A 26998-nucleotide genomic window follows, 5' to 3' on the forward strand; every position below is an offset into this window, starting at 1 on the left:
GGTTTGCAGAAGCCTAGTGGTAAATACAGAATAGTGCAGGATCTTCGAAAGATTAATAATATCGTTGTTTCATGTTGTCCAGTGGTACCGAATCCATCAGTGATATTGTTTCAGATACCGTTCCAAGCTGAATGGTTCACAGTGATAGACTTGTGCCAGGCTTTCTTTTCGATCCCTTTAGATGAGGAAAGCCAGTATCTGTTTGCTTTTAAGCTGGAAAATCGTGTTTTAACATGGTGTCGTATTCCCCAGGGGTATACAGAGAGCCCATCGATTTTTAACCAGCTGCTGAAGAAAAATCTTGAAAGTCTAGTACTGCCCATGAATTCGGTTCTGGTCCAGTACATAGACGACCTTCTAGTGGCGTCAGAAACTGAGGAAGCTTGCAAAGTAGACACCATCACCTTACTAAATCACTTGGCCGAGAACGGACACAAGGTGTCTCCAAGTAAATTGCAGTACTGTCTGACCGAAGTGCAATACTTGGGCCATAGGATTGAAAAGGGAAAACGGAAGGTGTCTCCAGACAGAATAGAGGCGATCATGAAAATGAACGCGCCTAAAACACAAAGAGAAGTCAGGATGTTTCTAGGCATGGTTGGTTATTGTCGGCAGTGGATAGCAAACTTTTCACTGAAGGCAAAACCTTTACAAAAACTGACGCACAAGGGGGTGAGTGATCCGGTACCATGGGACAAAGATTGTTTGATGGCATTTTTGCAGCTGAGGGAGGACTTGTGTCGTGCCCCGGCTTTGGGAATGCCTGATTACGAGAAACCATTCTTGCTTTACTGCTGCGAAAGGGAAGGTTGTGCTTTAGCAGTTTTGGCCCAGATACACGGAAATGCGCGTAGACCAGTTGCGTATTTTTCGGCTACATTAGATCCAGTAGCCGCAGCGTTGCCCGGATGTCTCAAATCCGTTGCTGCAACGGGTGTCAGCATTGAAAGATGCGAAAATGTGGTGATGGGACATCAGTTAGTGGTGTACGTACCGCATTCTGTGGAGTTGCTAATGACCAGGACCAAGACTCAGCATTTGACGAATAGCAGGCTCACACGCTATGAGCAAGTCATATTGGCTGCTGAGAATGTGACCCTAAAGAGATGCTCTGTCTTGAATCCTGCTACTTTGATGCCACTTCCAAATGATATTGATGATGAAATCTGTACAGATCATGACTGCCTTGATGTGACTGAACTATGCACCAAACCAAGACCAGATATCGTAGATGAGCCATTGACTGACCCTGATGAAATATTCTTTGTTGATGGTTCATGCGTAAGAGACGATATCGGTCAGCTGAGAGCAGCATATGCAGTTTGTACTATCACCGGAGTGGTGGAAGCCGCCTGCCTGGAAGGAGTACACTCCGCTCAGGTAGCTGAAATCATTGCTTTGACCCGTGCCTGTTTGGCAGGCAACAAAATTCGAGTCACCATATACACCGATAGCCAGTATGGTTTCGGGGTAGTTCACGACTACGGGCAGTTGTGGTTTCAAAGAGGTTACATGACCTCCTCGGGTTCTCCTATTAGGAATGGAGAATTCGTGAGATTATTGTTAGAAGCGTTACAAGGTCCAGAAGCTATAGCGGTTGTCAAATGCGCCGCGCACACAAAGAATACAGATTTTGTGTCGCAAGGAAACCGATACGCAGACGAAGTTGCACGTTATTGTGCGGAACAGGGGTATTCTCACACCAATGTAGAAGTGGGGGGAATACAAGAAAGAACTGATTTGACTATGTTGTTAGACACTGTAGACACGTGGGGCGAGTTGAAGTGTGTCCAGGAAAATGCACCAGATTTTGAGAAAAAGGCTTGGGAAACAGCTGGGTGTACCAAAAGTGAGATGAATTTTTGGATTTCTGCAGATGGGAGAGCAGTTTTACCAAACGAATTTGTTAGTCCAATGGCAAGGAGATTGCATGGACCAGCACACATAGGTAGAGATGCTATGGTGAGAGTATTCAGACAAACGTGGTACAACTTGAAGTTTAGAGTAGCGGCAGAAGCAGTATGTCAGCGTTGTGCTATCTGTCAGCAACTAAACGTAGGGAAAAGAACACCAGTCACTTTGAGTCACATAGGGAGGTCTGGGGGGCCTTTCAATAGAATGCAGCTGGATTTTATTGAAATGCCCAAGTGCAATCGACTCAGATACGTCTTAGTGATTGTCTGTATATTTTCCAGATGGGTTGAAGCTTACCCTACACGTAGGTGCGATACACTTACAGTAGCAAAATTGTTGCTTAGAGAGTTGATACCGAGGTTTGGGGTGCCATCCTCTTTGGAATCGGACAGAGGAACGCATTTCAACAGCGAAATAGTGAAGATGCTATGTTCAGCCTTAAGTATCGACCAGAAGCTCCACTGTAGTTATCGACCAGAAGCTTCGGGGATTGTAGAACAAATCAACAGCACGATAAAATCCAGACTTGCCAAAGTTTGTTCATCGACATCCCTGAGTTGGCCTGATGCACTTCCATTGGTCCTTATGAGCATACGTAGCACACCCGATAGAAGGACAGGTCTCTCTCCACACGAGGTGCTAATGGGGAGAGCTATGAGACTGCCATCGGTTCCGACTGCAGCATTGTTGAACATCACAGACGATTTGATTTTGGACTGCTGCAAGGGACTATCTGATGCCATTCATTCTGTGTCCCTCCAGGTCCAGGCTGCAGAGGTTCCATCAGCACAAGACTTGTGCCATGACCTGTGTCCGGGGGACTGGGTCCTGGTGAAGAAGCATGTCAGGAAGAACTGTCTAGACGTGCGCTGGCGAGGACCATTCCAAGTCATACTAGTTACGAACACTGCAGTAAAGTGTGGAGGCTTGCCCAACTGGATACACGCCTCACACACCCGAAGAGTTCCAGCACCTCTGGAAGAAACAGCTCCTCTCTCGGATGAAAATCCAGCGGAAAGCGGAGAAGCCACAGAGAGGGAAAGTCAAGCTGTAGAGGTGATCGAAGAGGCTGAGCCTGTGTCGGAACAGGCTGACGACGGTCAGGACACCAGTGAGACCGAAGTTGCCTCGGTAGAAGAAAACAGCTGGGAGTTCGAGTCAGATACCGAACAAGCTGTAAGTGATCAAGAGACGAGTCCAAGAACAAGGAGCAGGAGGACAAGGAATGGAGAAGCTAGTTGGCCGGAAAGAAGGAGAAGGTCAACCTTGAGAGCAAATTCAGAGAGAACCCTTGTCCTGATCACTGAAGATTCGGAACTGGACGAAGAAGCTACGGATTCAGGCTCTGAGAGTCCGAGAAGATCAAGAAGGGTACGTGTGCCCTGCAGGAGGTACGCCACCCCTGAATGGACGTATCTAGCAGATATCCTGGAGACAGAGATCTGGGAGAGTGAGAGAAGTGCAAGTGATCAATCTCGATCAAATTGTGATAGTGGAAAAATGGATGTTGACTCCTGGAATCGAGTCTGAGGAGTTACTGATCTTTACGAGAATTGTTGTAGACGCATAAAGACTTTTATAATTAAGCTATAAAGAAGAAGATAACCTAGCGCCGAGTGGAAAGAAGAATCAAATTAGGGATTACATTTAGAGGACGGAGAAGGGTTAGGGTTGTCTGTTGCTAAAGATAAAAGACATTGTTGTGAAAAAGAGACTTTTGTTGGTTAAGAGTGTTTTACAGACTGAGAAAGCAAATAAAGCAAACAAAGATCTGAAAAAGAAAACTTTTCCTCGAAAAATAAAGAGCTACATTGTTTGATAACATGGAGAATGGCAACCCAAACCAAAAAGCCAAATGCATAATAGGTACACTAATAGCAGTAGTAATTTTTCTCATTATTACAGTAGTTACCACATCATACATAGTGGGACATACAAGCGTAAAGGAGACAACAGATGTAAAGCCTGTAACGACTTTGAAACCTGCTCTTGTTGGGAAGAAGGAGGAGAGCAATGTAATTCGTGAAAAGGCGTCACTGGCAGATGAAGCTCGTAGGTTACACGTAGACGAGTCGCAGGGGAATTTTAGATCAAACGCATATGCCAAGCTATTATACGAGTATATTGATGCCATGGAGGCCAAGGATTGTTATGTTTGCATGCAATTGCCGGCTTCCGTAGATGAAGGCATCAGATATCATCATCTCCCACTGACATATGGGATAACATGTAGTTTATTGCTTAGTATATTTTATTGTAGAGAAGGGTTCGAGTACTACTTTTCAAATTATGATTCGGTACTGCCTGAAGTCCCGAATTATAAGCAAATGAATAAGTGGGACTATCATAAAAAGGAAGATAGATTAGCAAAATTCTTTCTTCCTTGGGATACACTAGATACTTCATATGCACGCAGAAACAATCTGACTTGCAAAGTGTCAGAGATTGAGAAGAAGTTTATTGGACAGGTAGATGACCGGTACAGAAGGCAGAAGATTCTAAAAATGTCAGGACAGTGGAAAACAGATTGGACCGAAGAAGAAAAAGCACACAAGAAGAAGGGTAGCAATGGTCCAATAGCTTTGGATAGAACGCAGAAAGGAAAGTTATGTTTAACTCGAAGCAAGACATATTATGAGAGTGTATTTGTAGGTGAAGTTAATTGCGAACATGCTTTTAGGTTAGAGTACTATACGAAAGATTTTATGAAAGGGATGCAAGCGATTCCTAATGTATATTTTGTATGTGGAAGAAATGCCTATGTAAAACTACCTGACAATTGGTATGGTTCGTGTTATTTGGCAATTGTCTTCCCCAAAATATATCATGCAAAGGATTTAGAGATCATAGAAGGAAAGACTTCGAGAAGAGCGAAAAGGGAAGTAGGAGATGCTGAAGTAGTTGGAGACATATTTGGAGCAATGTTTCCTCTTTTAGGTTTAATACTTAATGATGTTAAGATCAGGAGACTAGCTACAGTTGTGGATAGATTGTCTGCTAGTACTGCAAGGTCATTAATGCTAGTAGAAGGGGAGATGCAGTCGATTAGGGCAATGGTTCTTCAGAACCGTCTTGCTTTAGATGTTCTGCTAGCAAAAGAAGGCGGAGTCTGCAAGGCTTTGAAGGTCCAGGAATGTTGTACTTATATTCCAGACAATTCAAAACCACTTGAGAAAGTCATACAAAACATTACTGAGGTACATCAAGAAATCAAAGATTTAACAAAAGTAAATGTTTGGGAGAAAGTAGGTCATGGAATGGGAAAGGTTGGAAATTGGTTTGCCAATCTTGGTAAAAGCGTTATTTGGTACATATTGAAACCTGTCTTAATAATATTAATTTGCATAATCACATTGTTGGGTTTAGTGAGACTGTACAAGTGGTATAGGACAAACCGGTTACAAAGGTCCATGAGAGAGCAAGAAAGGAGATTAGCTGCTCTGCAAGATCAGCAGTATAAAAGCGTAAGAGCTCTCGAAACGATAAAAAGAGGGAACCTTGTAACTAGCTCTGTGTAAAGTGTCATTCAAATTGAAATTAGTGATGACCCCTAGAGGTCATCAAAGGGGGGAACTGAGAGAGCGCAATTTGAATGAAACATATGTCCGTACCATATTTACAAGCATATCGCATAAAGTTAGAAGTTGTAACGTGAAGTAGCACTTGTAGCGTAAAGTTAGCCGATGTAACTTACGTAATAGGAAATGTATTCGTATGTATTTTAGAATGTGCATTAGAATTAGAAAGACCGTATATATAGTGGTCTGAAATAGAAATGTGAAAATGCTTAAACGTGCTAAACTGAATATACGTATGTAATTATTAAACGGAGAAAGCGGTGAAATGTGAAGCAAAGAAATGTGTAGACTATATAGCACTGTGTAGGAACAAGAGTATAACATTGTATTTTATGTAACAAGGATTTGCTTATAATCAATAGTTTGCTAATTCGATTATATATATAAGTGTGTTAAAAGTTATACTGTGTAGAGAAGAGTTGTAGGAATTTTAGAATAGTGTGGTCATATGTGATTTTAACCTAACGGACCAAGGGTTCGCAAGAGTGTAGTCCACTGCATGTAATTTAGTGGTCTCTCAGGAAGAGGGGGATAGCTTTGATCTGTACGTGCGAGCCAAGAGTCAAAGGTCTTGTTAAATTTAAAGTGACAATGCCGGACGAAGTTTATGGCTTAAATGAGATAAGAGACGCTTGGAATTTGGGGTCTTGTTATGAAGTGACTGTTCACAGGACCAAACGAGGTTACAATCACAACACGAATGAATAGAGTTCTGTTGAGGTGATAGACTTTGCTCTGAAAGTGTCAACTGGAATGTCATGAGGTTACCAGCAAGATGACGAAGATGGCGCCTAAGAAGCAAGGTCAACTTAACGGACGACACGAAGAGATGAAGCTATGGAAAAACCCAGAATGAGATCACGTGAAATGTGTACGTGGTGGGCGTCAAAGGGGCGTTCCACCCATACTGTGATTTTGTATTTAGGGACAGCACCCCGGGGAGAAGAGAGCAGAGCAAGCGCAGATGGCCTGAGGAGTCAGAGAGAAGAGAGCAGAGCAAGCGCAGATGGCCTGAGGAGTCAGAGAGAAAGAGCAGAGCGCAAGAGAGCAGTAGGCCGAGGACCCTTAGAGAGCGGATGGGTAGGCAGAAAGGGTACTGCTTCTCGAAATAGAATTCCATCAGAGATTAAGAAAGTTTGAACTTCTTTGGAAGTCAAACTGCTGACACCTTTTTAGGTAAAGAACTTGCAGAATAAGGATGTCACTTAGCATAGAGTAGGGACAGATTTAATTTGATTTTATCTTCTTTTAGATGACGCAACAGATCCACTTTGTGTCTATGTTATTCAATTTGTTGATTCTGGAATTGGTTTTGATTGTATTCTTTTGTAGACTAAGATTCTTTAGAGAATTTATGTTCCTTTTAGTTCCTGTATACTTGTTGAATCTTATCCTGAGAGGATTGTATATGCAATTGACATTAATTTTATATTAAACTTTTTAAACTTTATCAGTCGTAAGTGGTTCTTCAGAGTTGCGTCAGTTTATGGGGTTGATCTAACTTATGTGGGTTTGCCTTTTACTCAATGACAGTCAATAATCGATCCAAAATTGGATGAATGAGATAGGTATCTAAGTAATCAGAAAAGGTATCAAAATCTCATTCCCCGCACCCCTAACAACACTAATAAGGTGTTTGATATTATGAGGGAAATGTCTAAGCCAAGGTCTCTGTGATGACCTGGCATCATATTTTGAAGACAAGATTAATGCAATCTGAGAGGCCCTAAATCGTCCGATTTCGGCAAAGGCCTCCTCAGGTCTGAGGATTAGCTCATATGTGTTGCTGCCTGGTGAGGTGTCACAACCCATGCTAGGCAATTTAGACACCTTTTAATCTATGTCTGTGGAAGGTTTCCACTCCTTAGCCATAACTACGTTACCAGGTTCCCCCTGAATGTCCTTCCGGGTACAATCTGTAAGGAACAGGTGGAAATGTTGTTTCCCCTGCTAAGGCTAATTTGAAATCAATCCCTGCAATTGGGTATAGTGCGGTCTGCATGGAAGAATGCTATAGTTAACGCCTATTACGAAAAAGTCATCCTTGAACCCTGCCGTTATGAGTAACTATAGAACCATCTCCCTTTTGTCTTTTCCGGTGAAAATCTATGAGAGCTATGTCAGTAACCTTCTAGTTCAATACTTGGAAAATAACAGCCACTTGGAGGAAGAGCAATTTGGCTTTAGGCCCAGTCATGGCACTGAATCAGCTCTGATTATGGCCTTGGATGAGCTAAGGATGTGAGTTGATGAGGGGCACTGAGTGGTACTGATTTTTTTAGACCTCTCAGCCGCATTTGATACGGTATGCCTATTTCGGCTAGAGTCTATTGGAGTGAGCGGAACTGCCTTGGATTGGTTCTGCTCGTACCGTTCAAATAAAAGTCAAGCAGTTACTCTTCCCCCATTACGCTCTAAGGTCAGGGGCAATAATCAGGGAATGCCACAGGGTTCTGCCATCAGCCCAATTTTGTTCAACATCTATATGGCCCCTTTGATTAGACTTAAGTCTCATAAAATTACCCTGATTAACTATGCTGATAATACTCAGCGTGTTGAAGTGCAATCAGTGATTCTCCTCTTTTCATAACGGCTTAAAACGAAATTATTTTGTGGCTCAGCCTAAACTCCTTAAAGTTTAACAGGGATACAACTGAAATTCTCTTCTGTGCAGCCCAATCTATCTTGGAGGTCTTACCCCTCAATCTCTGGCCCAGATCGTTTAGAGGGCCTGTGGCCTCTGCTAACTCGGTTTGGAAGCTGGGAGTTACCTTTGATGACAAAAACTTAGTATGGAAAGTCATGTGAATAAAACGGCAGGTACCTGTTTTGCGCTTTTGAAAGCCCCTATGAAGATCCTGCCGGTGCTCCCTTCTTTCTCTAGAGCCTTGGTTGTCTGCAGCTTTATTCTTAGGCATGACTACTGCAATGCTCTTCTTTTGGATGCTCTAGAATACCTCCTACACCGTCTGTCTAGGGTCCAGAACGCAGCTGCCAAACTTGCTTTAACCCGACCTTGTGGAGCTTCTGCCTCTCTGGCGCTTAGGGAGCTGCACTGGCTGCCACATAAGCAAAGAATTTGGTATAAATCTCTCTGCATGGCTTTTAAAGCCTTCCATGGGAGGAGCCCTGATTCCCTTCAAAAGTGATTGATTGTCATGTTAAATTCTTGTTGTATTTGCAAAAATACTGTCCCTTTGTCAAAAGTATGTAGTGTGCGGTCAAAAGCTTCTGCTGTGTAATGTTTTTGTGTGTATGCCTTTTTAGTTCACTACTTATAGGGCAAACTTCATCTTCTGACTCTGTCACATAACACTTTTCTAAGAGATTACTAGTTAACTCGTTCAACTTAGTCTGTTCTGAAAAAGGGCTACTAGCATTTATTATCATTATGATTATTATTGTCACTATGGAAAATCTCCTACATGTAATTGTACTAATAAACTATTCCTTTTTTCTCCTACATGATTAGATTTTTTTTATATTTAATGCAGTGAATTGTAAACAACAAACAAACTATTTATAACTTCATATTTATTAAACCACTTATCTGTAAGCAAAAAAAGTGTACTTTATATGACAGGGGTAAAAAAGAGATAGTAACCTTAGGAACCAAGGGGACAGGGTTACATACAAGCAATATCCAATTAACTCACCTCAGCTATTTATGAAGGAAAGAGCATCTACGCAAATCTGTAATCAATACAGTACTAAATGAATTAATTCTACTTATGGTAATTATTCCGTTTAATTAAACATTATTATCATAAATATAGGTGACCATACGTAGGCACATTACATAACATAACACATAATAAGAATATGTGAAAAAATACAAAAGCATCAGTATTTGAAATTAATTCCACCTAGCCTGTACTATCGTTGTTGTTGTACACACATGAATTGCAGTGTAAAAGAATTGTTGAAACGTTTCAGTGGTCTAAATGAATTTCTCCACCTCCTTCAGGACTACATTTCTTTTGTAACCTTCTGGCCATCAATATGATGCAGCATAGCTTGCAGTTGTAACAGGTAACTTATTTCTAAGCCAAACGTCTTGTACAGGGTCCTTTAATATATCTCCATAGAATCATTAAAGTGCCCAGAGACTCAGTTAAATCCTCTATTGGACGTCTTAGTTAAGATCATGTGGTGGTGGGATTTTGACGCATATATAGCCCCCATGAATCAATCGCAAGGTTTCTAATATACATCAAAGCCTTTAGAATTTGATCTGCCCCTCATCCCGGGTATTATCGTCCGGGCTGCCTTGATCAACAGTGCCTGTATCACCCAAGTTTCTATTTCTACACAACACTCCACTCCATCCATTATTGATGAATCTCCACAAAGTATATGGAGTGTATTTTTAATGACTGTCCCCCTCAAACAATGACAATCAGAAAACCAATCCCTCACGTACACATGGACTCAACAAGAAAAACCTAAGATCATGTGGCTTATTTATTTAGTACTGTATTGATTACAGATTTGAATATTTGTTGTTCCTTTACAAATAGCCTGGAAGAGCTAATTGTTTTTTTGCCTTCATTAATAACTTTATTTGCTGTGCTTCTTATTCACAATTCTATTATTTGAAAGCAAGAATTTTAGAAAATGCGTTAATAAAGCTAGCTTATAAATATTAGATACAATTATTATGTCCTGCCATACATAACCTTCCAAGCCCATCTAACTATCTACATACTATACCTAACCTACCTTATCTAGACTGCCATACTTTTTTACTTACCATAGCTACACTGTGTTGCCTACCATAAGTAAGCATTCAACCATACATATGATGCCTAACCTACAATATGTACCCTACCCGCAATACCTAAACTAGCATATCTTACCTACACGCTAAATGTAACATATCTAACCTACCATACTTATCAAATTTACCTACAATACCTACAGAAATAGCATATCCATGCATAGATAAATACATACCATATCCAATCTATCAACTCGAATCCACCAACCCTAACCTACCTACCATACATAACGTTTCTAACCTGCCTCTACCAACAGAGTGACTGTAACCTATGATTATTCTGAGATAGTGGAATTGTGGGAAAGGGGAGGTTTGTGTCTACTTGACCTTTAGTAATGACTCAAGCTAGTGCAATCCGCTACAGAGAGTATATTTGTCTATCTCAATGAACTTTTAGTAACACCCCCAGGTACTACAGCCTGTTTGGGAAAAGTGGAGAATGGAGCCTTTATTTTTATTTATTTATTTTATATGCTTCTATAGCGCCTGAATAGATCCCCGAAGGGATATCAGCCTTTGAAGTGCTGGAAAATGTGAATGCCATTGCTTCTTTAAAAATAGTGAGACATATTGACTTTGCCAATGCTTGATAACTCCAGGAAGACAGAAAAGCAACAGGAAGAGCCAGTCTGGCATATTTCAAAATGTTACCCAGTTTGTGTTGCATGCAGTTGAGTGCTTTCAGCTTTTATAAATATTTCATGTAGAAGAAAAAAATAAAGCAATGAAATTTCGAATTTCTGAACAAGGAAACGCTCTTTTGCTGTAAATCAACTTTCAAAAGAGGCTATTATCTCCTTTTTCAGTAGAAAATTGATGACTGGCTATATCTTTTTAATTAAAGTAAGAGCACAGCAATTCATTCTCTCTGAAGCAAGAAATTGCTCCTAGGAGACTTAATGAGGAAGTTGCTTTCGAGTTGGATCCCATGTTCCATAGAACATAGACTGCTCAGTGACGGCAGACTGATTAGACACATTAGTTGGCCTTAAAGAAACACTGATTAAAATATGGTACTGAAATGAATGTATTCCAACTTCAATCTCATTCACTGACTATTGAAACGGAACAATCATGCCACTGCGGTTCTATCTTTAAATGGAAAAGGGGATGCCAATGTAATTGTCCTCTTTCTCCTACCTGCTTCATTGTGTCAATCAAGCTTTGGTGAGACACACTTTATTGAACATACAGTGGATCTTGGTTTCCATATGTGGTAACAGGAGCTCGTCTGTGTATCCACGAAACGTCCAGTGACTGAAGTCCATTACTAGAATCCATACATAAAGTCAAGCCAGAGGTCCAGCCAACCTCACTTAAGTCCTGGTTCGGATCCCCAATACCACGCTTGGAGCTTCATAGTTAATGAATCTCGATAGTAAAAACACTAGTATTGAACTCTGTATAGCTTTCTTTATACTTTGCCCCAAAAAAAATGTCCGTGCATGTGCTTGCCTGTAGAGGCCTTGGTAGCCATCCTTGAATATTATTTGTCATACTTCGACAGAATCCACTCCAAGATGGTGGCCAACGTGTGCACATTGTTTCCATATGTTTGGGCTCTGTGCACACACTGGGGATTATTTATGAGAGGCTTGCACCACAGCAGCATTGCTTTTCCTGACGCTCCGGCAGCGCAAACCTCTCAACCACATCTATGTGCCCAAGCAAAGTCATTTTGCGTGGTTTTGCATAGCCTCATAGATATAGAGTAAGACAAAGCAGCACAAGTCGCTCTGTTGCCTTACTCTGTGCCAGGGAGGTGTTCCATGGGCGTTGTGATGGGTTTTACTACTCAACACCCTTGGATTTTGACTGTCCTAAAACCTTACGCCTCCCCAGAGCAGACGTAACAAGGGGAAATATGTTTATTTCTCCACGTTTGCAGCACACCCAAAAAGAGGAAAATGCCTCTTGTGAAGGAAGGTGCCCTTTCTGACCAAAAACAATCCTGCATGCAACTCAGACACCCTTGCACCATGGTGCAAGAGTGCCTATGTTAGCGCTAGGCAGCAAATTGTGCAACAGCGCAGAGGGAAAGACCAGTATTTCATAAATATGGTGCATTCCTGCCCTTTCACATTGGCGTAGGGCAGCAAAGAAAGAAGACTTGTGGTGCTGCCCTATGCCAATCCATACTAACATAATAAAGAGGGAGCCCAAACCTTTGAGGCGGGTAATCTCAGGAACCACAGCACCAATCACAACACCCAATACAGCGTTGGAAAGGGCAGTTGCAGCCGAAGGACATAGGCTATGCAGACGCCCACCATATACATTTAAAAGGTAAAAGAACCGTGCCAGCAAAGTAGTCCCTTGTGGGCGTGCCTGTGTTGTGCTGTGGGCGTGTGCTGGGGGCGTGAGAAACGCTGGGGGCGTGTGGTAGGTTCCGCCCTTCATGCCATGTCTCATATTGGGTGCTAATCCCACCCTGCTCCCTTTAAATACCCCTGCACCCCATAATCATAACCCACCCTTACTCCTTAAAATACCCCAACACCCTTAAACCCTAACCCATCTTAACCCTATAAATATACCCTGTACCCCAAAACCCAAACCTATCCCTAAACCCTAAATATACCCCTGTACCCCAAAACCCAAACCTAGCCCTGAACCCTATAAATAACCCTTTACCTCCAAACCTACCCCTGAACCCTAAACATACCACTGTACCCCAAACCTAGCCCTGAACCCTAAAAATACCACTGTACCCCAAAACCCAAACCTACCCCTGAACCCTAAAATACCCCTGTACCCCAAAACCCAAACCTAGCCCTGAACCCTTAAAATACCCCTGTACCCCAAAACCCAAACCTACCCCTGAACCCTAAAATACCCCTGTACCCCAAATCCCAAACCTAGCCGTGAACCCTAAAAATACCCCTGTACCCCAAAACCCAAACCTAGCCCTAAACCCTTAAAATACCCCTGTACCCCAAAACCCAAACCTACCCCTGAACCCTAAAAATACCCCTCTACCCCAACATCCAAACATAGCCCTGAACCCTAAAAATACCCCTGTACCCCAAAACCCATACCTATCCCTAAACCCTAAAACTACCCCTGTACCCCATAACCCAAAAGTATATCTGAACCCTTAAAATACCCAAACACCCCAAAACATATACCTCAGTACCCCAAAACATATACCCCTATACCCATACTTACCTTATCCAAACATTAAAAAAAATGCTTTTACCATTCATGCATTTACAACGAATTTCGTTGTAAATGTATGCGTGGTAAAAGCATATAAAATGTAATGCCATGCGTTATAATGGCATTGCGGAGTCATGGTACTTTCGTAATGAAAGTATGCGTAGTGATGGTATGTGGAAAGAAAGTTGCCGAATAATGGGTGTTTACCCTCCCCCGATAAGTACATTGGTGGCACGGCGGCCCACATCTCCAGCAACATACTCATATTTTTATACCACCAATTTGAAAAATTCACAGGTCTCTCTCATTGATAGCCAGCACCGACATACACTTTTAGACACACCTCCCGCCACAAGTTCTAGAATTGCGAACTTTAGAGCTGGGGACCTACGTTCGAATCTAGGCATCAGCTCAACATCCTGTGATTCCAGGCAAATCGCTTTGTCTCCCCGTGCCTACCACAAATTAATGTGTTCTTCTGTAATGTAAATTGTGCTCATGCCATGTAGTCGAGTTCGTGCTATATAATATTGCAAGGAAAAATAAAGTAGGGAAACTCGAGTTCACACACTACTGAACGCTCACTCTTAAGGGCATTAGCAGTGCACTGTGAATCAGAGTGTTTCACAGGCCTGTCACAGATAAGAAATGCTATCAAAACGAAACCCTACAAAACAATATACTACTGGCCGGCAGCAATTCACACCCGGACAACGTCGGGACGGGCTGCTAGTTCCTTATAAATTAGTCCCAGACTACTTTTCTATTCATGGTTGAGACAGTGGTCCTGTGAAACGAATGTATCTGTAGAGGGCTCTGATGTTGCTTGTGGCCGAGTTCTCATAATACTGGGTGCCTAGTGAACATGGTGCCTTTGATTTTCAGATTGCTCACCTGAACACGTTTTTAAATATGTTGAAATCCCTGTATGCAGGCTTCATTCTTTTTAGTTTGTTCCTTGGAATTTTTGGTAGCTGGTGGTGACTTTTTTAAATGTACGTGTATTGTATTGGTCTATTAGTCAAAAGCAGCTGATTACTGTGTGAGTGTATCTTTGTTTCATATGTAAATCTTATGAAGAGCTTGTTCAATTTAAAGCTTGTTTATTTTAATATGTAAATCTTTACAGCTTGTTATCTGCTGGATCAAATTGCATTTAGTACCGCCTGCAGGTGAAATCCATTGCACGGATATCATTGGTATTCAAAGTGTGTCTTCTCCTGAATACTAACTCTTTACTGAATGTGAAGGAAGTTGTTTTTTTAAATGGTGTATGTAAGGTAATTCCACCCTGACCTTCGGATAACTTACTAATGGTATCATAAGTGAAGCAGATTAGCCATTTGATTTTCTGATGATTGCTGTTAATTGGTTCATCCTCTCTCTGTAATTGAGGTTGGTATTCCCTGGCATCTTGTGGAACAAAATGAGTATAATTATTTGTAATTAGCTCTTCCGATTTTATTGTATTTTTTTTTACATTTCCGTCTGTATTTATCCATAGTTATTGTTTGCTAATGTTATCTGTATTTATCCATATTTTTTTGGGTGGGGGGGGGGGGGGGGGGTTGTAAATAAGTGAAGTTGATACTAGTATTTTTCCGCATGTATGTAACCGATAAAAGTGCATTCATGCTTGAATGCCTGATAGGTTCCAATGATAGGAACATCCACAGATGGTAAATTAATGCACTTGTATGAAAACAGGAACATTTTACTATCAAGGTTGTTCATATCTACTGCTGTTTAAACCTCTTTACTGAAATGTAATTCTTTGTTTAACCCCTTAGTTGTCAATCTGCACAACTATTGGCCTGGCAGTCATGACTGACAGCGTTTAGAAGCTCTCAAAAAATTTATTCAAAATCCCTTTTAAAAATAAGTAGAGACAGGAAAATAAACGGTGCCTGTCTGTATTTATCTGTGAAAATCGGTAAAAACGGAAAACAGAGAGCTTTATTTGTAATTCTGCTTTGTTTTGATGCCCTTAATGCATCGGGTATGCCGAGATGTGGATCCCTCGCTTGCTGTGGCACAGCACTCCCCCTATATCTTACTGACGAGGCCTGAGTAGGTCAAAGCTGGTTGTGGGTTGCCTGTGTTCCCATCTGAAGGGCCTGGCTGTTCCCGCTGGATTGTTCTATTGTGGCAGGACCAAGACTGATTTGCATAATACTGATATCTGCCTGTAGTATCAAGATAGGCTCACAATGATGGACTGGAATCTAGCCCTTGCAGTCACCAAAGGCTGAGATTTTACAAGCATTTCTTCTATCACTCGTTTTGTTTTTTTAGGCATTCCTCATGTTCTTTGATATGGCCTTAATAAATATAATTTTTATTCAACCTGGATGTGGTCCTGCAGTGTTACATTGTGTTCTGTGTATCACTGCAAATAAATACATTCAGTGTATTGAACCGACTTGCCCATTTAAAACGCACAGACTCATTCTTTATTTCTAATGCATTTTGTTAGTTTTTTCTTGTTTAAGTACAGCACAATAACAGCCCCAGTAACATTCTCTGGATTGGAGATCCCCAAGTGGAACATGGTTATGAATGCTCTTGTGCATGACCCATCATTCATCTGTTCAGTGCATTATCCCAGATGTAAACAATAATGACTGCAGAGTACACTTGACCTTCGTGGATGCAGATCGGGGATGGAAACAGGAGAGGAGGCAGGGAGGGAGGAGGCTGGGGGACTTGAGGGGTTGGAAACAGGAGAGGAGGCAGGGAGGGAGGAGGCTGGGGGACTTGAGGGGTTGGAAACAGGAGAGGAGGCAGGGAGGGAGGAGGCTGGGGGACTTGAGGGGTTATAGTATTTACCTCAGAGCCTAGAGGTGAAATATCTCCTTCCCTGTCTATTGTCCATCCACTCTATATCTTTTCACATTTCTGGGGACACCCATGTTCACTGTAAATCACCTATTCCATGGCCATGCATAGGTCCCTACCCCTCTCCCAGTCCTTTACTGCGGGGGGAGGAGGGGTGTTTCACTTCCCCACCAACAAGCGATGTCCCTTTTGGCCACGACATACCCCAAGTTTATCAACAGTTTCTTAAAGCTATTTATGTCTGTATCTTTCCATATCCCCTACAGCTCCACTGGTGCTGTGTGGTCAGTGGTGGAGTCAATGGCATCCTCCAACCTTTTGGTAATCCACTGCCAATCTCTCAGGATTTTGGGGCACTCCCACAAGATGTAAATGAAAGTGTCCTTTCATCCACAGTTGCATTGGCACCCGAATGTTGCGGCTCTACCCATTTTATATAGCAGTGTTCTGCTCTAATACTCTTTGTGTAGTGTTTTAAGTTGTATGAATCAGTAGCTGGCATATAGGGCCGCGTATTTCGAGAGCCTCGCTGCGTCCTCCCACTCATCATCCTCCAATATTCCAATTAAAATTTTCAATTGTTCTTTCAACTTCACTAATTCTTTCTGCATATTGGCCATTAATGTGCTGTAAGTAAGTGATATGGCTGTGGTGGTGAGTTGTCCATCTGATAATCTTCTCTCCATTGGGGAGTTCTCCTTTGTCTCTTCATCTACAATCATTCTTGAAATGATATTTCAATCATGGACCATCAACACTTATTAAATTAATAATTCTTGAAAATATCTAAAAGCTTCACTAAGTATGAAGGCCACAGACCTTGGAAACCATTACATCCACATAATGTTATTAGGGCAAACTTGCCTGTCAGTTATCTTGTGGTGCTGAGTAGGGACATCCAACCTTGCTTCTACTACACACAGAGATCACAGCAAACAAATTAGTTATATTTCTACCATTACTTTTAAATTCCAATGCATGAGCATGGCTTGGTACATTGATCTTGCTGCCTTATTTTGACCTCCATTATTTGGAGCTGTATGCTCATTTACATTGAAAACAGGAACACTGCTGTATTCTGCACCTGTGCACTTTGATCACAATTAGGTCCCAGAAGAGTGTCTGCTGCAATATTTCAGCCTGACGACTAGAAAATTATTTTGGGCTGAACTAATTTGGATAAAGGCTGTGAGTACATTATACTACCATTAAACCTGTGGAAGCACCCACTCCCACTGTTGGGTTCTAAGCTTATAGAGTTATATAGTGCATGAAATAGGTTGTGACACTATTAATACCCAGTATTTAGAGTTTCACAGTTGTAGCAGGTGCTACATCTTTGTTTCTCCTATGCTAACCCAAGTCCTACCTTTGAGACCTCAAGCTTGGAGAGTGCAGAAGAAGCGCTAGGTAACAAAAAAACATAAACAGGGATTTCTAAGAGCCAAGATCTGAAGTCCAACCTCCTTGCTCCATACAAAGACCATTGGTAGCAAAGAGAAGGCTGCTTAAAGGCTAACGTTGGGGCAAGGGTGGGACTCCCTCCTCTTGTTCCTCTAACAAGTTCTCAGCAGCCTTGCAGCTAATGGTGTGGAGAAAGAACAATTGGGTTGGCAGACGAAGGAAAAAGCCAGCATCCTTGCCTCCCACCACGAGGGAGAGTGTGGCAGGGCCAATCCACACTCAATGCAGGGATTTTGAATCCTGCTGCCAGTACAGAAGTTTGGGAAGCTAGGCATTTGCTTTCATATCAGAGCAAGAGGGCCACTGACCCAATGCTCCTCCTTCGTTGGCCTTTGTCTCCCAGCAAGACAGCAGGTCCAATGAATTGAGCCTTGATTAGTAACAGTATTATATGTGGAGGAAAGGGTTGTGAGCTGCTGTGATGAGACACATGCTAAATCAATATGACCACTGGGAGCTGAACTTCCTTTGGTGCCTGGTGAGTGTGTTGAAGTGACTTGTCTAAGCTTGTCACACACCAAGGCAGGGGAGCAGGACAGTATGTTCCTGTTTGGTACTCTGAAAACAGCAAGTCCCAAAATCCTCAGATTGGCTTTTCAGTAGGTACTTAATATGCAGAGGAAACAGGTTGAAAAACCTGCACTCTCCATTTTATGTTGTTTACCATACAACATTCATGTGTGTATGTGTGCCTCTGCATCCACCCCTGTTTTGCCTGTACCCTTGTGCATTTCCTAGTAACCCTGCCTTTGCCTCTCCATTTGTGAAAGCAGGCTCCTTTCGTGGCGTCTGTTTGTGCTCCACATCAGTGTCTGGCTGCCTTTACTGTTTGGAAGGATCCCTTATCTCTGTGTTTGTCGCCCCTTATCCCCCTCTGTCTCTGTCACTGAGTCTTTCTCCATGTCCCTCATCTTATCTCTGTGTCCCCCTCCCTGTGATCCTTTCTTTCCCAATATACCCTTCTTTTACTTCTTTGTTTGTATCTCTTTGTCCAATCCCTCTATCTCTATCTAAGTCCTTATTTCTTTTGAATGTTTTTGAGTATTTAGCAACTCAGTACAAAACGGAACCATCTCATTTGGGTAATTGTCAGCTTTACTAAAGGCAAAAAGCAGTGCTTAATTTGAGCTGGTGGTTTCTTGTGCTCAGCACCGGCACTTAATTGTCGTCACCGGCACCCATGACAGTCTGCCACATGGTGGTTCTGTATGTCTACTTTAAAGATAAGGAAAACAACAGCTGTTTATTAATTCAATAAACTTTAAAAATGACTACTACCTGATGCCAAAGCCATTCTTATAGCTTTGGGGACCTGGAATAGTCTGAAATGTCACTTCCAATTGTCACTGGCAGGGGCAATAGATTGTGCAAGATGCCAAGCTGCAGTGACCTGATGATGGCCCCGGCACTTATGTTTTTAAAAATTAAGCACTATGGAATTGATGTTTGAGGGTATGTTAACATTACTGCCATACAAACTGCAGAGAATAATTTTCTTAAACAGTTACTCTTGCTTCCTAATTGTTCAGCCATGTATGTTATTAATGAAAAATTCGGGCAAGGTTTTGTGTCCGATATTTTCCAGAAATCGCCACTGATTCACTGGTTGCCCGTCTGGTTAAAACCTGAGCAACAATTTCACAGGATAATGCCCTTTGGTTACCACGGCTTAAGTATGTCTAGGCATGCCTTCAAATGGTGGGTTGTCCTGAGTTGTTGCACAAACCAGAGGGCATTGTCAAAGCAGATGAAGCCTGGGTAAACAATGCCTTTATGCTTCAGAAACGTGTTGGGAGGGTATCACATGCTGGTTGAACCCATCTGTTAGATCACGTTTTATTATAAACTACATTTTTAATTAAACCATATTTCATGCACGAGATGTCCAACTCTTGGCTACCTCTTGACCTGCTTCAGGTTGATTATATTTCATTTCTGTTGCATGTACCAAAGGGATGGTCAAGCAAAGCGGACTGTGCTTCTGGTTTGTGTGATTCTACTTCTAATCAGGATACCTTGAACTTTCTTTTGATCTGTCCTAGTTACAAACGTTTGCATAAGCGTTTTTTAGAACCTTGCTTGGTGAGTAGGCATTTAATAGCAGCCAGACCAGTGTTACTGTGTTTACAGATGCTAAATCATGCTTCTACTTGTCTTCATGTTGTTTGCTTTTTAAACAGGGCTGTTAGATTAAGGAATCCAATGATTTTAGAATGATCAATGTATCTATTGAGTTTTATGGCTTTACTTCTTTTACAAAGAATAAAGTTATTGAACAGAGGAAATGCTTTCAAGTAATTGCGTGTTTCCACCTCTGGTTGCATTTTCCTTCAGGTTTACAAAGAAGATCTACCTCAGCTGAAACAGCAAAGCAAAGAACAAAATCACCCAGTGCCCTCACTTAAAAGAGAGAAAGCGCCTGAAGAGAGTTTGAAACTGAAGTTTGTGCACGGGTAAGTATTTAGCGACTGTCCTTTATTGTTGTTTTCAGTATATATTGTAAATGTGAGGAAGGCCCACATATAACTATTGTGTAATACCTGAGTCCAGCTCGGTCATGTGTTCCAAGATCATTTATTGTCAGTGAGAAGGCGGCACTTTAACATCTCACGTATGACCAAAGTGGGCTTTACCTGTGGCATCATTGCCTTGTCCAGCACAGCCCTCCTGACTTTGTATTTCATCAAATAAACAAATCTGAACTGTGTGGATCAATTGGGCATTTGCGTAAAGGATTGGAAGTGGTGGCTTAACGTGGTCTTCCATGTGGCCCTCTCTCTACTGTTGTCTTGCAGTAAAAGGGAGACTCACTGTGGGCATAACCAAGAATCGCAGTTTGGCTGGGTGTCACATGCTAGAACTAAGCTTAATTAGTCCGGAATATTCCAGATTACTCTAATGTCAAACCTACCACTACACCTACTTGGTATGGGTAATATGTCCCCATGCTCATGAAGGTCTTCTCTTTTAGGCTCTTCTGTACGTACTTTACTCGCCAGTTGCAAATAATGGCGGTAATTTGTGGCATTTGCTTGTGCGAAGCTGAACACCGTGATGAATGTGTCTGTAACATTTCAAGAAGAGCGGGTATCTTGAGTGATTTTAGATTGAGGAGTTTCCTCATTGCCAATGTGATTGTGGCACAATGATAACATGCAGGAGTTTGAACTTCGTAACTTTCCATCGTCTGTATGAATATTACATTCTAATAAATGCTGCTAGTTAGTCATGACTGTGTAGGGACATTTATACAAGGGATGCTTTGTATGGGACAATAGAAAGACAGAAAGTGATGGGTAGAATGCTTGAATTAATCTCAGACACTGATATTTTCTGAGGACGGCGTCCCAGTCCATTATTCTTCTGCGCACCAGGCCACCTCAGACGAAATCCAGCCATATGCAAATGAGTCTTCGTTTTCTTCCAATGGGAACAATCCAGCCCAAACCACCTACCCAGGTCACCTCTGAATGGGAAGATAAGCAACCCCAGACCGGCTTCAAACTGAAACCTGTGTGTGTGTTTCATGTGTTTCGATTCAGAGCGCACCTGACGTGGCTGTTTAGCTGGACTGTTCCTACTTGGGCTGGAACAAGACTGATTTGTAAATAGCTGGGTGCAATTTGAGGTTGCATGGTGGGCAGTAAAACAATGGGCTGGGATGCAGCCCTAAGTACTAAAACCAGTGGCTGAGATTAAAACAAGCATTCCACCCGTTACATTTTTGTATACCTCATAGACATCCTCCTGAGGGTTGGACAGGGACAGAAAATAGTTTTGTGCGCCAAAATAAACGTGGCCCCCATTAGTCAATTAGATAGCTATAAAAATGGCCAATGTTCACAAATTGGGGCAGTTTTGAACTTGTAAAGACTCTCTGTATAAGTGTTTTGCAAGGTATGGAAGACTGCATGGATTTGAGCCTGCTGCAGGCAATGTTTGCTTTAATATCAAGGAAACCTTACCATAAAACATGCCCACAAACATCCAGAAAAACAGCCCACACACTGACCTTTCACACCAGCATGTCAGACACCTCCTGATTGCCCTACAGGCCAGTCCGACCCTGATACTCTTTGAGAACGAATCTGAGCACTCCCTCTGGAGAGATGCAGTTGGTGCAGAGACATTTGGGTCCCGACTAGCCCGCACAGATGGGAAACACTCCAGTAAGTATGTGCCAACCCCACACCTTTGCCTCTACCTTATTAACTACCCAATTGCTGTGTACGCCTCACCTCAGCACCGCAGCCACAGCATTCAATATCTACCTGGCCTTCATCTATGCACCCACCGCATTCTCCACACACCTGCCACCTATGTCATTGTCCCTCTTTCCCAACTTTCACCACAACCATCTCTACCCCACCCATCACTACCCAGCTGACCACCAAATTCTGCCCCAACCTCAGGCACTACCCATTGCCATCTGCACCCACACACCTGTTTCAGTTGTTACTACCTGTTTGCCCCATACATGTTTCCACCTCACATAGTACTGGCCTGTCCCCAAATTGTCCACTACACACCTGACTCCAATGCAGTATCTGTCGACTTCCCTACCATCCTCCTGCCATCCCCAGTCCAAGTTGTTACTACCTGAAAGGAGAGTCTTCAAGTGCAATAATTGTGCTTTAATACTTGTCACACTTTGTATGTGTATGTATAATGCAGCACACATGCAAAGTTGGAAAAATGTGGAGACTTTTAAAACCTGACCCAGTGTTACTCTAGGAGGCGTAATTTACATACAGATGTTAGTGGATAGGGACTTGTATGGACTTGTATGAAAACCCATCAGTGGACGCATGTAAAGCTCTGCCCTGTGTTTCTTTAGGCAACTTTGTAACGCAAATCATTATTTGTGTTGGACAGTAAATCCCACCCCAACAGTTTATACTACCCTTGCATCACTTTTCTGATGCAAAATTCTGCACAAAGTTTTAGTAAATTTGGGAGGGCGTGACCAAGCAAGATGGCTGACCGGACGTACAGCCCTTGAGATCCGCTGGCCCCAGGTTTAATCCTATGGAATTGTGCGAGTTAATGATACCATACTCGCTGTCCGGACTGCCTTATAATCTGGACATGTCAGCTGGCGACAACATGGCATCAAGTTGTCTGTAAAAACCTACAAAGAGCACCATTTGCTGACTCCCTACCACTGTAGTATTTGCTGCCCTTTTCTGCCTTGCAAAGCGCGTTGTCACACGCCCGGTGGCGGTAGAGAGGCTGTGACGCTGTAGGAGACCTCTGTTACGACAAAAAAGGTATCACCCTTGAACAGGCGCAGCAGCAGTTTGGTGTGGGGCCAGGACGATTTCTGCAATATGCCAGGTTGGCCCTTGTGGCTCGCCAGATCTGGCCCTCATTTTCTGGACAAATCGCAGACACACCCTGTGGTGCTCCATATCACCGACCTGGTGGGATGTCGGACCCTGATCACGCACATACATAGGGCCCTGCTAGAGGACAAGTGAGATACGACCGGAGAGGTTGGGGCTATGGATTTATGGGAAGCGGCTTGCCCGGATGCGCTGTCAGAGCAAGACTGGAAAAAGCCTGTGAGACAGTGAAAACTGTATAACCTGAAACTAAATTTAAAGTGACTCACTTTAACTACATACATCAAACCTCTCTAACCCCCAGCAAACTGATCCGGATTGACCCTGTTAGGGTGGTGACGTGTGCGAGGTGGTGGCTCCGTGCAGCGGATTTTCTTTATTTAACCTGGTTATGGCCACATGATGTTAGTTTCTTGGAGACTGTTACTAAGGAACTAGTACCCATTAAGGCGATAAGGGGGGAAGAGGACAGGACAGATGTGACTTCTGGGCATCTTTTAGGACTGGAAAAAGCTAAATATGGGAAAACGTATGGTAATGCTTAGCCTGGTAGAGGTCAAGTGCAGAATAGCGATACATTGGGTTGCCCCACAAGCCCCTCAGGTGCAGGTGCGGAGGAAAGATTTAGTGGAATGAGCAAAAGTGGACACACAATCCATGCGGCCATTGCAGAGAGATGAAAAAGAGGAGGAGGACCTTGAGAAGTGGGTTTATGATCCACAGAATTGACAAACACCCTGGTGATCACTCGAATGGTGAGGCAACAGAGGGGAGTGGGGACAGCACAGCTTATGCTCAAGAGAGCAGCAAGAGATATGGATTTGTGTACACTTGCGATACTGTATGATTAGACTGTCTGATGCCTATATATCCTGTCGAGACGGTTGCAACTGTGCCTATTTTGTTAAACCTTAATTAAGAGATTTTTTTAAAGCGTTAGTAATTTTGGGCCTTCACATCCTAAGTTAGTATTCATGCAAGTGAGATGATGATGCAGAAAGAACAGAGGGAAGGCGCACCTGAAACAATACAAATAACACAAATGGATGTCCCTTCACATGTGGATGGGCCTTGGTAGGGCCAGAGCACTCTTTTGGAACGCGGCCTCTAGGACCAGGATTAGCAGTGACCCATTATGGTCACCTAACACCTCCTCTGAACCCAGCCTCTCAAATCTCTCAATATCCCTTAATCTCCCCCTTCCGAAACCTGCTCTTCATCCTTCTCACCAGCATTCTACAGTTATAATTATACTAAAGTATACACTAATTTGCCTGGTTCAGCTCGCGCCTGGCTAGTCCCATACATACCTTTCCCCAGCACAGCACATGCATACTTAACTCTTGTTCAGGCTATGCCGCCACGTCCACAGATCGAAACCCTTGACCTGCTCTGTCCTTGCCCTGCACATGCCAGTGCTAAGGCAAGGATCACGGGCAGGAAAGAAAAAATAATGACTTGTTATGTGCTAACATTAAAATGCAAACATTTTTGTTGAGAAAATGTATATCCTACATCTATACTTTAAAGGCATGTATTGTATCTTTTCATGTAGACGATTGGGAGCCTTTGCCCTTATGTGGATTGCTATTGTGTTTCCACAGTTACAGAGGATATGACTGCCGGAATAATTTGTTCTACACTCAGACTGGTGAGGTGGTGTACCACATAGCAGCAGTGGGTGTGGTCTACAGCCGGCAGCAGCACTCTCAAAGACTGTATCTTGGACATGATGACGACATTCTCTGCCTTGCCATTCATCCTGTAAAGGACTACGTAGCAACTGGTCAGGTGTGGATCTATTTTATATTTACTGCAACTCCTAACCATAACCTCTGTGAAGCATAAAAAAGCAAAAGAGAGAATTTGAACATTTTGTTCACTTTGAAATGTATAACTGATGCATGATTGATTATAGTTGCATTACATAAGATTAATCTTGGAATTTATAGAACAATTGATCTAGAAGCCCACTTCTTCACTTTATAATGAAGTACCCATATTCCCTTGTAAAGTGAACATCAGTGCTAAAGATACACACATTATTTAGTTATCTCACTGTTCTTTATAAAACTTTTAGAATCGTTAGGTCAATCTCAGAAATTTCAGGTACTTTCTCATTAGAAGCTGTGCATAGGGTGGTATTTCTATCTTGTTGCCTTGCAGATTGTAATGTTTGAAAGGGTTTCCCATAGAAGTACTGACATACTAAAAGGTCTAGGCCTTAAAGGATAGTATCGTCTCTACCGTATTTATCCATAGATTCTGAATTATTTTCAAAAGGATATGCCACAAGGTGTTCTGGGTAACCTGGAGTATTCTAAAGTGATTATTTTTAAATTTGCCCTAGTTTTGCTGGTAGCACCTTCAAAGGTTTTCAAGAAAAACTTAGCAGGGTATTTGTTTTGTATATATTTTTATTTGCATTTTTGTCATAAACAGGTGAACACATCTCAATCGTGTATTCAATATAACAGATATAAGTATATTCATTGTATGGAACTGCGGCATCATATATCATTAGAAATTCACATGGCATTTGTCCATCTTCTTTGCTAATGTAAACAATCATCTTATCATATTACTTATGCATGCAGTCTATTCCTAGTTGCATTTCTTCTCATTCCACTATGGGCGCCTTAGACTTTTTAGCCAGTTGATTAGAAGGAGTCCGTCCATGCCCCTAAGCCTTATCATATTTTGCATACATATATATAGCAGAGAAAAAAAGAACAAGATTTGCAAACCATGATGTAGTATAATGTCCCAATCTCTCTCGGCTAATTTAAGTTTAATTGTTCATTCCAAGGAAAAAGAGACAAATAAAAAGGGAGGAAAAGATGTTCGCCCTCCGTATCTCATTTCTGAGACTTGGGGATCACAGCTCTATGTTTGCCTTGTTGCTCCGACCCGTCTTCATTTTCTTCCTCTTCTCTGCTAGATTGTGAGGGCGTCTCCCACATTGATAGCGCCTCTTTCTAGAGTTCTGCAATTGGGCGCTGCCGTATACCTCTGTTAAACAAAGAATGGTTCTGTCGGTTAGGACAAAAGCAAATTGGGGATGCTTTTAATGCAATCAGACTAGCAAGCTCTCTAACAAACACAGATCAAACACCTAGCACTTAATGAATAGGACGTGAGATCAAAGAATTGGATGGTATTATGTATTTATATCAGAATTACTTCATTCAATGATACATACATTGCATATGTAGACTGTCAGAATCAATGTCAAAGTGCAATTGAGTGTCATTTGCGCATGGTGTTTAGGTGGTGAAAAATATATACAGTGAAAACATTTCCATATATACACATATATACAGGTGTTTCAGAAGGCCAGATGCTGTATCCAAAGATTCCTATTCTTCCTAGTATGGAATCCTGGTGGTACTGGACCTAGGATAAGCGTCGATGTTTCGACCCTAAGGTGCCCCAGTGGGTGGTTACTGCGGGTCTTCCTCAAGACAGGAGTGTAGGGGTGTTGGGGGTGGGGGTTGGTTAGCAAGACAGTCCTGTTTGTAAGGCCGGAAGTCTCAGCCTGAGTCAGTTGGGCACAATGGCCAAATTATCCGTACACTGGAACGGTGAGGATAACAAACTGGGAGATGGTGCGTAGTCCCATCCGTCAACTGCATGAAGTCAGTTGATAAGTAGGAGTCCGCCCATGCCCCTAAGACTTATCATATTTTGCATACCTATATATAGCAGAGAAAAAAAAACAATATTTGCAAACCATAACTAAAACTTCTTCAGAAGGGCATACTGTACGTCAATGTGTGTCTGTTTCGGTGTACTTGATCGCTGTGTCTTATTGTGCATATCTAGTTGAGCTACTGGGTCCACCTGGTCCATGGTGTAGTATGATGTCCCAATCTCTCTCGGCTAATTTAAGTTTAATTGTTCATTTCAAGGAAAAAGAG

The 26998-nt window shown here is 42.3% G+C and overlaps 1 protein-coding gene across 1 annotated transcript in view; it reads left to right on the forward strand.

The window, feature by feature from the left end:
• EML6 (EMAP like 6) overlaps window positions 1–26998 on the forward strand; it is a 748837-nt gene that overhangs the window by 373596 nt on the left and 348243 nt on the right. Inside the window, exons 13-14 of the mRNA XM_086927650.1 lie at window positions 20068–20186; window positions 24683–24869. Of these exons, the coding sequence (XP_086783776.1) occupies window positions 20068–20186; window positions 24683–24869 (306 nt within the window). The remainder of the gene's footprint in view (window positions 1–20067; window positions 20187–24682; window positions 24870–26998) is intronic.

The sequence above is a fragment of the Lissotriton vulgaris genome, chromosome 6, assembly GCF_964263255.1.
Source record: "Lissotriton vulgaris chromosome 6, aLisVul1.2, whole genome shotgun sequence".
In the NCBI taxonomy this organism is placed as follows: Eukaryota; Metazoa; Chordata; class Amphibia; order Caudata; family Salamandridae; genus Lissotriton; species Lissotriton vulgaris.